The 12,279-nt window shown below is 44.9% G+C and overlaps 1 protein-coding gene across 1 annotated transcript in view; it reads right to left on the bottom strand.

Annotated features, from left to right (window-relative positions):
- The window catches only part of TEX10 (testis expressed 10), a 121,154-nt gene that overhangs the window by 39,405 nt on the left and 69,470 nt on the right, over positions 1 to 12,279 (bottom strand). Inside the window, exons 10-11 of the mRNA XM_054018625.1 lie at positions 11,868 to 11,956; positions 2,264 to 2,397 (exon numbers count right to left, since the gene is read on the bottom strand). Of these exons, the coding sequence (XP_053874600.1) occupies positions 2,264 to 2,397; positions 11,868 to 11,956 (223 nt within the window). The remainder of the gene's footprint in view (positions 1 to 2,263; positions 2,398 to 11,867; positions 11,957 to 12,279) is intronic.

Here is a 12,279-nt window from a genome sequence, read left to right as displayed (position 1 = left end):
AGAGGGGCACTGTAGTGAGGCGGTGTGGGTCCCCGCTGCCCCAGAGAGAGAGGAGCCCCTCCAGACACTAAGTCAGGTGCCTGAGGGTCTGAGCACCTGACTCACCATTCCCCTGACCTGAGCCAGGACCTGGGCTGACGACTAACTGTGTTGTTTCTGCCCTCACAAAGGACGCGGAGGAAGACTCCTGAGGCCGGACTACTTCCCTGCTAGATCTCCTCCCGAACTTAGTGAGAGGGTGGAGATCCCTGCCACTCCAGAGAGAGACAAGCCCCGGCTAACCTCATTACAGGCACTCCTGAGCCCAAATACTCTTTGTGAGAAGAGTAAGTCGGAGAAGATACTCAACTTCTTGCTAAGGGACCATTATCCATTTGAGAACCTGAAAAAGAACTTGGAGCTCTCCATCAAGAGGTGTCTGAGACCCAGGAATCTGGGTGAATTTCAGACTTCTCTCAAATATGATAGCCCTGCTTACTGGGTCCCAGGCCCTGAGGAAGACTGAACTGCTCTAGCTGAGTTGTCTCGACTAGCATGAGAAATACAAAGGCCACAACAAGCTATCGACAATCAAAGCACCTCAACCTTGCTGAGCAAGGGTTCGTGGTCTTGAAGCAATGGTGAAAGCATTCCTATTCTGGGTCTTCTGAGATAGTATCCTGGAAGCTGGAGCACTTTCTTTGACAGCTACGCCAGGCTTGTGGAGGGAAAGCAAAAAGAGGTTGGCAAGTAGGGTGGAATTTTCAAGAAGTGCCAAAGAATGTTAGACGCACAAGTCCCACTGACTTTCACTGAGGTATGTCTTTTAGGCACTTTTTAAAGTCACCCCTAAAATCCATTCAGGAAAATATCCAACTCCAGGAACAAGCCTCCTGTGCTTTGTGTCAGGTTTTTTCCTTAAATTTTTCAATGAAGGAGGAAAACTGCCCAGAAAAAGACAGAAAATTAAAAATTACAGCAGAAGAGCTGAGCTGCTGCTCTGTTCAGCTGACTGGAGAGAGAGCACCAGGGGAAGACATTATGTCTGGGGTGTAGTCAATGCTCCAGATCCCTTGTGGACAAGTTTCAGCTAACTCCAGTATATACTGAAGGAGAGGCGCAATCCAAACATATGTCTGACCAGGGGAGAGGTCAGCATCCAGAAAAGGAAGACTAGAATCAAAAAACTTATGAAAACTTAAGATAGTAACACTATTATTTCTAGTCTAGTAAATTTTTTGTAAGTGTAAATAATGTGCATACTTAAACAGACTTCTATAGAAATACACGTATACAGACAGCTCCAGACTATCAGTGTTCTACCAAGGTAAATATTGTCACCAATAAGACTATGAATTACACTGTAGGTTTAATTATGCTGTAGGTCTGATTACAGCAAACAGAACAGTCTAAAATATGTCTGCTTTCTTTAAAAAAAGATTGCTTGAAAAACTACATAAACAATTCTAAATTCCTAATTACAGCAGCTGTCCAAGAAGCATTTCTCTTGTCATAGCACTCCAACCTCATTGTTCAGTGTGGGTGGATCAAAACTGCAGTGTCCATGTCACTAAGGTTTGTTAAATACTTTCAGTCTCTGTTTGCATTTCATCACACAACTTCAGTTATATTTTATCATACAAAGAAGTTATGTTATGTGGTGGTCATGTAATAAGAGACAGCTAAATCACAACACACAATTCACAGTTCACTAGCTTAAAATAAAATTTGGTGACCTCAGATCCTTCTAGGACCAGCAATAAAGCCAAGTTTCAAATTTGCACGGTCCTATAGACAGGCACTGAATTCACAGTGCCACAGGAAGGCTACTAATTCCAGTAAACTGAGTGAATAAGCATAAGAAATTATTCTGAAGTACTCTCAATGTCAGCTTAATATTACTTAACTTTAATAAGGGTGCTATTTAATTAACAGTGAAATGTGCTCCCAAAAAATCTCTTTCAAAATTAGCGCTCTACAATAATTTCTTCTTTTGACAAGCAACACTTACACAATCATTTGTGTTTAAGAATTTTCCACCAAAGCTGTACTCCCTCTTCCGAAAAGTAATATTTTACAAACTTGATTATTGCATGCTTACCTTTTTAAGCAGCTTTACCAAAATACTGCCTGAGCGCTACAGAAGGGTCTTGCAGTTTAACAGCAATAATATTCTGAGCTTTTTTTAACTCATAAAAGGACTTTATATATCAAGGGATAAGGAAAAGAGACAGAGAGTTCTGAGTTTGTTGGCTGTCACTTAGAATTAGTGTTGATGTCTTACCTCTGTCACAGCCCAGTGGTGTAAAAATTGGTCCAGATCAGTCAGGTAGAGATGGACAGGTGAAAGCTGTGTCTGACTAATGTGAGGTTTTCCTTTAATGCTCTGAAGGCTAGTCAGCTCCTCTTTAGAGAATCCTAGAGACAGTGGAGGAATGAAATAGTTAGGATCACAAAGCAAGTCAAGCGCTGTTCTACTCTATTAGCACCATTGAAAAAAACTCCTTTAGTTGTGCCCATAGAACATTTGTTGTTTCACAATTCCAATAGGTCTCACTTGATATTTTGAAAGAAGTATATCAAAATATGATTTCTGAGTTCAAAAAGGAAAATGTCCAAAACCAGAAAAGTGATTTAAAAATGTAGGTTAAGGAGAAAAGCTAAGAAACATCCATTCAAAACTCTGAGTGTAATTCAGTTAAAAAAAAAAAAAAAAGTCTGAGGGACACCCCTATTTTTCATAATGTACAGCTTTACAAAATAAGAATACTATACTATTTTGTGCCTGGACAAAATTTCCAGTCATAGAAACCATATTCTCTGTATACCAGGTTTGGAGACTCCTAGTAGCCACTGGCTGCTAGCACTGCAAAACTAAATATCACAGATCCCTACTTTAAATTTTAGAGGCAATTTCTATATCTGTGTAAAACAAACTGCTTCAACTATTTATGCAGAGAAAGGAAAGAAAAGCCAGCAAATAAGTTTGTGTGGAAACCATATATCAGTCCTGAAAAATGAAAAAAAATGAGCAAGGATGAGTGCAACGGAGATTCCATTAGATGCTCATCATACTTTGTAACATGACCCATATGTAAAATGTTTAAAATTATAATATTTTAATCTTTGTCCTCCCCTCGCCTCAGTCTGAAAGCCCATTGTTCAGTGTTGTCCATCAGCCCTTATTCCCATGTACAGCTGCTTGTCCATCACAAGTACTAGATATATTTGTGAATTTACATTAAAGCACATCAGAGACGGAATTCCATTTCACTCTTTGTTTCTACTGTGTATTTTACCAATTGTCAAGTGCCTAGTACATTTACAGGACTACATAAATTCCCAGACAAAAATCTACATTAAAATTGAATTAAAGTTGTGGGTACATGCAAATAATTAATGATAAAAGCACTACATTGATGATGTAATTATTGCAAAAACAAGCAACACATACCCAGGTAATTCAGCGTTTAAAATTAGGCTTAAGAAAATTCCAAACTCATTTAAGTATGTAAACATACAACTGAGGCAACCAAACAATCCTACCACTGCTCAGTAGTGATGTCACGCTATCACCCAAACAATTATGATTCAAGCATTATAGTTTTTGTGGTCCTAGAAGAGAAGAAACTGACTTTTAAAGATAATCATTCCATCCTCCCCGATATTTCCCGTCTCGTGGTGTCACTACAATTAAAACACTGCTATAATGTTTTTACCTCTAAATTATTCAATATAAATTCCATCTTAATGTAGTTCATCTTTAAATTATTAAAGATTTCATAGTATGTTAAATAAGAATCCTAAAAGAAATACTACCATGTAATATATCTAATGATTTGAAGATCTGTAGTATCAACCTCTAATCAATTTTATAAAATTTAACTAACTTTTAGGTTCAGATTCACTGGTATGTACAGGCTGTACACTAGCCAGGTAACCTGGGCTTTAAAACTAGTTTGCTTCACCAGAGCATCTGGAGTATATTTGTAAATCTGGTAATTAATTTGCAAGTGACTTATCCCCATCCCCTCAGCACACATAAAAAATGGTTACCAGCCTTTCCATAACTTTACCTTTCACTGGAGGTGTGCGCACATCCAAAGCACTGTTGCCTGAAATTTCTCCCTTGGTGGTACCTGTCAGGTCAGCTCTGGTGCCACGTACTCATAGCACCAGTATAAGGGGCCCAGCTGACCCTGCAGACTTTCAGTTCCTTCCTTCTGGCCAACTCCAAAAGATGGGTAAGAGGGCGGGTTGTGGAATGGACATGTCCAACATATCTCAAAGAACAACAGTTATGGAACTGTTAGTAATCATTTTTAATTCAAGTGCTTGCACATGCCTATTCCACAGTAGGTGACTCCCAAGCAGTAGCATAGGATGGGGGGATCGGAGTTCTCGACCGAAACTGGCATCATCCCTAGCCTGTTCAATGGCATAATAGGTAGAAAACGTATGCACTGATGACCAAGTTGCTGCTCTGCAAATGTCCTGAATAGGGACATGAGCCAGCAATGCTGATGCTTGTGCTCTCATGGAGTGGGCAGTCAGGATAGCTGGTGGTGGAACACCTGCTGCTCATAACACGTGTGAATGCATGATGTAATCCATGATGAAAGTCTCTGAGCCGAATCCTTTCGGCAATCACTATGAAGAGTTGGATGGATCTACGGAACGGTTTGATCCTCTCGATGTAGAATGCTAGGGCACATCTGACATCCAGAGTATGGGCTTGGTGCTCACGTGTGTTTTTAGGTAGAAAACTGGCAGAAAGATTGCCGGATTACTATGAAACCACCTTTGGGAGGAAAGCAGAGTGAGGATGAAGCTGCATCTTATCCTCAAAGAAGATTGTGTATGGGGGGGGGGGGGGTGTCCAACGTAAAAGCATGGACCTACAAGACCCTCCTGGTTAAAGTAATAGCCACCAGAAAGGCCACCTTCCAGGAAAGGTATGACAAGGGGCACATTGCCAGTGGCTCAAAACGTGGGTTGGGGGGCTGTCAGTTTTGATAAGACTAGATTTAGGTTCCTGTACGGGATTGCACTCACCTCTCAGGAGCGCCCCCTGCCTGAGTGCGTGTGCCTGCATCCTCTCTCTACCTGTTTGTGTTGGGTCTTTGCTGACTCAGCCCTCCGGCCAAGTCATACACAGACTTTGTGTGTGTGATAAAAGCAAAGCAAACCCCTTTCAGGATACAAGTCCAACAGGGGTCTCTTACCCAGGGAGCTTTAGTAGTGTTTGCCCTGGCTCTGCCTGGAGAGATTTGGCAGTCTCTCACTCCAGTAGATCAGGATCTTCTCTCTCAGGCCTTCCTACAGGGAGAGCTGTTCACTTTCCACCCTGATTGCTCAAGGTCTTCTCTCCCAGGCCTATCTACCTGGAGAGCTTTTAATAATCTCTGCTCCTTTTAGTCAAGGTTCCCCCTGCCTGGCCTCTCTTACCTGGAGAGATTTTCCAGTTCAGTGCCCTCTGTAACGTCTCTCTCAGTTTGTCCCCGCTCCAGAATAGAGCAATGCCCCAGGACTCCTTCCCTAGAAGCAGTCTTTGCCCTCTCATGGCCTTTCTGGCCCCAGCTCTTCAGCTGGGCCACTAAAAGAGTTTAGTTCCCCCTTTTGCGGTGCCTCAATACCCAGGCCACTTCTCCCAGTAACTAATGAGGGTTGGGGGGGGCCTGGGCCCACCCACTAATCCGGGTCCCAGCCCAGGGACCCTGTAGATAGCAGCTGTTGCTGTGTCCCTTTATCTATTTAACTACTGTTGTAGTTCCCTGGGCCACTTCCCTGTGCCGACTTCACCCTTACCTCAGGGCCTTGTCTTGATGGAGTCCCTGCAACCAAGTTCAGGGCTCCTTCTTGCTCTCCATGGCTTCTGGCAGCATTACCTTGTCTGAGGTCCTGCAGCTCCCTCAGCCAGCCACACACCATCCATGCTCCTCCAGCTCTAGCAAGGAACTGAACTCAGTCTGGCCCTGCAGTTATTCTTATACTGACCTGCTGGGCCCTGATGGGCTGCTTCCCACATAGCCGCTCTAGACAGCTTCGAGGACCTCTGTGTTGCCCTTTTCTGGGGTGGGGTGTGACAGGGCCAAAAGGCTTCCAGCAGGGGGCCTCAGGGCCTAGTCCACCCATCACAGTCCCATGGAGGGACTGGTTCCTGTATTTATGAGTACAGTCTTTCTAGGCCTTTGAGGAAACAAATGGCCATCTCATGTGAAAAAACGGATCAATTATTCACCGGGGAAGGTGGAATGCTGAAATCACTACAAGATGAACTTTAAATTGATGAAATCGCTAAAACTTGCTGTTTCGGGTGTAAAAAATACTCAAGAACGGTCTGCAGCGATGACTGCGGGAGTGAGACTCCGTGCTGGGATGCCCAAATGGAGAGGTACATAGCCCTGGTAAAGGGCTTCCTGCTACCTAATAGACCCAGCAGACCTGTCTGAGCAGGCCAACTCCGCAATATTTATCCATGGAGCTTCCAGGCCATCAAGTAGATGGTGGTGCTGAGGTTAGGATGGAGCAGCCGACTGTGGTTCTGGGAAATCAAGTCTGGGAGGAGAGGGAGCATGAGAATGACCCATGCCCTGTCCTGCTTGATTTTCACCACAACTTTGTGCATGAGCAGGATGGGGGGAAAGCGTAGAACAGGTGTACTGTCCACAGGAGCAAAAAGGCATCTGTGGGCGAGCCCAGGGCTGTGGCCTCATAGGAAGCAAAACTGGTGACACTTTCTGTTGTGTCTGGTCATAAAAAGTATCTATTTGGGGAGTTGCCTACTGCTGGAAAACATCCCTGATGATATCCGGGCGAGGGGACCACTGTAGTGACGGGAGAAACCCCTGCTGAGGCAATCTGCCAGTTCATTTTGCATTCTTGGAAGGTGAGAAGCCTCAAGGTGGACTGACTGGGTTATGGAAAACTCTCACAAGCGAATTGCTTCCTGACACGGGGTGAAGAGCAAGCCCCTCTCTGCCTGTTGAGGTAGAACATGGCTGCAGTGTTGCCCGTGAACACTAGCACACTCCTGCCCATAATGTGAGGCAGGAACACCTGACAGACCAAACTGCCTTGGACTCTCTGACATTGATGTGTCTTCTGGGGACCACAGGCTTTGGGTCTGAGGGGCCCTGGGTGAGCTCCCAGGCCCAGCTCTGACCCGTCTGAGATCACAGAAATCAAAGGTTGGGGCCAGGCAAAGGGAACGCCTGAGCAACCCACCAGAGGGTCCAGGCACCAACTGATGGAGGCTAGAACTGGGGAAGGCACTGTGAGCACGGAGTCTAGATGGTGGTGCTTCAGTGAGTAGACCAAGGCCAGTCAAGCCTGATGGAGCCGGAGGCATAGTCTTGCGTGCTGCACCACATACATGAATGAGCACCTGTGACCTAAAAGTCTCAGACAAAAACGTAATGGGGTGGTCCTTGATGTGTGCCATTAGTGACATGATCATATGAAATGGCCTTCTGGGAGGAAGGCCTTGGCCTGGGTGGAGTCAAGCACAGCTCTGATAAACTCTATCCTCTGCACCGGAGTGAGAATAGACTCCTGTTCGTTTATTAGCAGGCCCAGGACCTGTCAAGTCGACCGTATGAGGTGGATTCTGGACTCTACCTGAGCCTTGGACCAGCTTCTGATTAGCCAGTCATCCAGATACAGGTAGACTTGCACCCCATCTTCTCAGGAAAGTCGCCACTACCACCATGCACTTTGTAAACACTTGCGGGGCCACTGATAGGCCGAACAAGCGAACCGGGAATTGGTAGTGGGCCTGGTTCACAAAAAACCTGAGGAACCTTGTGGCCTTGGAAGATCAAAATGAGAAAATAGGCATCTCTTAAATCGCGAGCAGAGTACCAGTCCCCAGGATCCAGGGAGGGGCTAATGGAAGCCAGGGAGACCATGCGGAACTTCACTTTCTTGAGATAGCCGTTGAGTCGGCACAGGTCTAGAATAGGTCTGAGACCACCCTTCAGGTCCTGCAGGGATTGCTGAACCTCAGAAGATTGGAGGACTATAGCCACGAGCTCGTACGCATGGCCACTGCGGAGGCCATGGACCTGGCTACCAAGTCCACCACATCCAGTGATGCCTGCAAGGAGGCCCAAGCTATCACCTTCCCCTTCTCCACCAGTGAGGAGAACTCCTGCCTGGACTCTTGGGGAAGCGAGTCTGAACTTCAACACGGAGTCTCACACATTGAAGTCGTACCTGACCAGCAATGCCTGCTGGCTGGCGATTCTAAGCTGTAGTCCCCCAGTAGAATAAACCTTTCTATTGAAAAGGTCCAGTTTCTTGGGAGTCATTTGCTTTAGGAATTGCCCCTTGTAGGCCCCATCTCTCCCTTTCATTAACCGCTGAGACCACCAAGGTCCCCAGAGGGCAGGAGGGAGAGATGAGAATATAGGAACTCGTAAATCTGGGCAGACACAAAGTACTTCCTCTCTGCTTTTTTCGATGTCGGGGGAAGGGAGGCAGGGGTTTGCAACAGGGCTTTCACTGGGTCCATAATGGCCTCATTGTGAGGTAGAACCACTATTGACATGCCCACAGCAACCAGGATGTCAACTAGGCTATGGGAGGATTCTTTCATTATCTCTGCTTGCAAGCCTGTTTGAGGCCAACCTCTTCAATAGCTCCTGGTGGGCCTTATAATCATCTTGAGGAGGCGACACATCCACCCCGACACTGCCTCGTCCGGGGAGGGTGAGGCAGCCTGCACACGCAGGGGATCTCCTCCTCTCCTTCTGCACTGACGGGATCCCGCAGATCCGCATCCTGAAGTTCAATACTGGGCTCAATGCCGAAGTCCAGGTCGGGCGCTGCCCAATGAGACGGAGGCACCCTTCTCTTGGAGGCCTCCAAGTCAGAGCTTCTAGAATGCGGCCCTGGCATTGGGGCAAACCCCAAAGGGTTCTGAAAGGGCGAACAGTGACCGCTAGACCAAGGACGCGGTGGGCACACCTGTGCTGGGGTCCATGACGGGGCTTGGAAGGCTGGAGGGATAACAAGGACGACTCCTTGGATGGGAAGAGTTTGACCCAACCTTCAAATCAGCTAACAAGTTTTCCTCCGGGAATCATGATGGTGTGGTTCCTATTGGTGCCAGGAATCGGTGCTGAGGCTGGGAGGCTTGCGTTGGGGCCAGCCACGACAGTTTCCCTCTAGATGTACCGCAGGGTCTGGAACCAGATGACAGCTGGGGGCTACATGTTCCGTCCTGCCCACTGGCACCAATGATGCCAATTCTTGTACTGCCGGTGGTACTGAAAGCGACAGCAGGTCTCTGGCCTCAGCAAATGCCTCCGGGCAAAACTCCACTAACTGATGGAGAAGCACCAACTAAACTATATAACTAAGCAACTGTTTACACTCTAACTATACACAATATGAAGAAACAAATAAAAATGAAGAGCACTAAGAACAGCTTGCTATAGCATGCAGAGCAGTTCCAGCGAACGTCACTGGCAGTAAGAAGGAACTGATGGGGTGCAGGGTCAGCCAGGCTCTTTATACCAGCGCTGTGAGCGCGCAGCACCAGGGAGCACCAGAGCCAACCCAATGGGTACCACTGAGGGAAAAATTTCTGGCGACTGTGCTCGGGGCGCGCACACACCTACAGTAGAATGGCCATGTCCAGGCACTCGAAGAATCACTCTTTCCCTCTCCCATGGTTTCCAGTGTTGCTGTTTTCTGGTGCCAGAGAGCTGAGAGGAACAGTGTGGCAGCAGTTGGTTATCTGGGATACAGGATTGGGTGTTTTTTTATTTTAACTATTTTTTTTAAAAAATATGGGCAATCAAGTAAATGTATAGATATTAAATTGTGGAATGTGACTGTCAGAGTTAAAAGGAAATATATGTATATTAAATTTAGTTACCTATGAAAGTCTGGAGGTAAATTGGGCAGCAGGGGGCATGCAGTGAGTGAAAGGAGGCTGTGCAGAGAGTCTGGGGAGAACAGGGAGAAGAGGAGTCTACAAAAGGACCATAATGGGCAAGTAGCGAAAAATGGGGGATTCAGGGGCAATGCTGAGTGAGGCCAGGAATGTACATTGGGTCAGGAATGTGAGAAGAGGTTCATATGCAGGGGGATCCTGTGTTGGTGAAACCAGGACTGTGCACTGGTCTTGAGGACTGGAACGGGGAGCCCAGTCCCTTTGTGTCAAGGCACCAGTGAGTGAAAGGCTACTTACAACAGCACTACTGCCTCAGCTCCATTGTGCACTCAGGCAACATCACTGGGGCCACAAATTGAAGACATCAGCCCTCAGAGACTGTTACCTTCCTACCTCCCCAATTCTTAGGCCCCTCTCTTTGGATAGCACCCATCTCTCCTCAATACAATCCTTCATCCCTCCCAAAGCCACACATATCTGTTTCCCTCTGCTCCTCCCCATAACCCCACTCTATCCCCAACCCTTCACTGTCCCCCATCAGCTCCCGACACCAGGGAGCAGCACTGTGGGGAGCCTTGGGAAGGCATAGAGATGACCAAGAATATGATCAGGGCAGGAATAGGAGGAGGAGAAATATGAAGCTTACTTTTCCATTAAGATTATTCCGGATTTAAAAAGCTTAGAACACATTTTAAAATAAATTTTAACTCAATTTTTCAGAAAACTTGTTCTGTAACTCAAATAGAGTAAATGCAGTAATTTTACCAAAGATACGTTGTATTCTTCATATAAAGCAAGGAAGTTGAAACCCTGCTTTAAGTGTAAAATGCAGTTCCATCATTAACTCCAGAGTCATGACCAGAGATTCCATAAGATCACCACCAGGAGGAAAAAAAAAAAAAGCCATTGAAGTAGGAGGTGCTGCTGTGCCTATTTTTATAAGTGCTGTTTCAGTGCATACAACAAGGCACAGAGCCCGTCCTAGGCTAACAGCTTTTCACAGTTCTGGAATCCATGCGGCATAATGCTCAGCTCCAAAAGTGGAGAACAAAAGAAGCTGGGATCTGCATAAGCAATTTCACCACGGGAAAACTGCAATATCCAGTTTCACATGTGTAAAATATCAATTGTGGCACTAAGAATGCACAGTACACTAGTTTCACACTAATAATTTCTCCCTCTGATTGAGGACTATATACATGCTAAATATGAAATCTGAAATCCAAACTGCTTCTTTGCTACTCATGCACAAAACCTCACTCCCCACCTTGGTCTGTCAGATTTAACCATCCAGACACATAGTAGAGCACATCTTTTATCCTCTTTGTTTGGGAAAGTCTTGGGACTTGACTTTTATTTGCATCAGTGTTCAGTGGTTGGTAATAATTCTGTTTGTCTAAAGAGCACTGGAAGCCCACTCTATTGTGTTTGATTTTATATTTGGATGTTATGTTTTTAATATTGTTTGGGGCACCATCACAATCAGATTGGTGCTCATTAATTCTATAATCAATCAAAATAAATAAAGCAGTTATACAATTCACTTAAAGCAAGAATAATTTTTTTTTCTTGCTCAAATAATTCAAACATTGCTGTTTTCAAGTTTTCAAAAAAAAAAAAAAAAACATAGAACCATAGGGTGAGAAGGGACCCCAAGTGTTATCTAGCCTAACCCCCTGCCAAGATGTAGTACACATCTGTGTACTGAAACAAAATATGAAAAATATTCAGTCCACGTGATAACTGAGGGTGAAAGAGTAAGCCATTAAAAATAGGAAATAAGAATGAAAGTGCTTTCTCACCCATAACCAAAGCAGATCACAATGCTAGAATTTCTGATAGTTTTTCCATTGTGTACACGTATTTAACCCATATTTAATATTTATCATTAATCTACTTTATACAGTCATCATACTAAATGAGGTCACTTTATCACAATCAATTTCATATTTTAATTTCAATTTATAAAATTCAAATGGATTACCTGTAAGTGTCGAAAACAAGAAGCTGAAATAGTCCACATCGTTCACTGAACTGTCCTGCACTTGGCATTTCCATCCAGCAAAGGAAGATCTATTTAAAAACAAAAACAATGGGAGGGCTATTATAAAACACTAATTAAAAATACACTTATGAAAATTAGACAATAATATAATTTAAAAATCAAATCAGCATGTGTTATTTTTAGCACACCTGTCCCCCAACTGTAAAACTTATACCAGCGTCACACAATTTTATTTGCCTATTTGGGTGTTTTGTTTGCTGTTTTTAAATGGATACTATAAAACTTTCCTCCCCTATGACTGTCATCAAAGGTGGACTGTAGATTGTGTTACTGAGCTGGTAAATTTTCATAACTATGGATACAACACTTACAGGGGGGGGGGGGGGGGGGG

This window comes from Malaclemys terrapin, chromosome 2 (assembly GCF_027887155.1).
Source record: "Malaclemys terrapin pileata isolate rMalTer1 chromosome 2, rMalTer1.hap1, whole genome shotgun sequence".
NCBI classification, from domain to species: Eukaryota; Metazoa; Chordata; order Testudines; family Emydidae; genus Malaclemys; species Malaclemys terrapin.
This window is presented reverse-complemented; position numbering and strand designations above follow the sequence as displayed.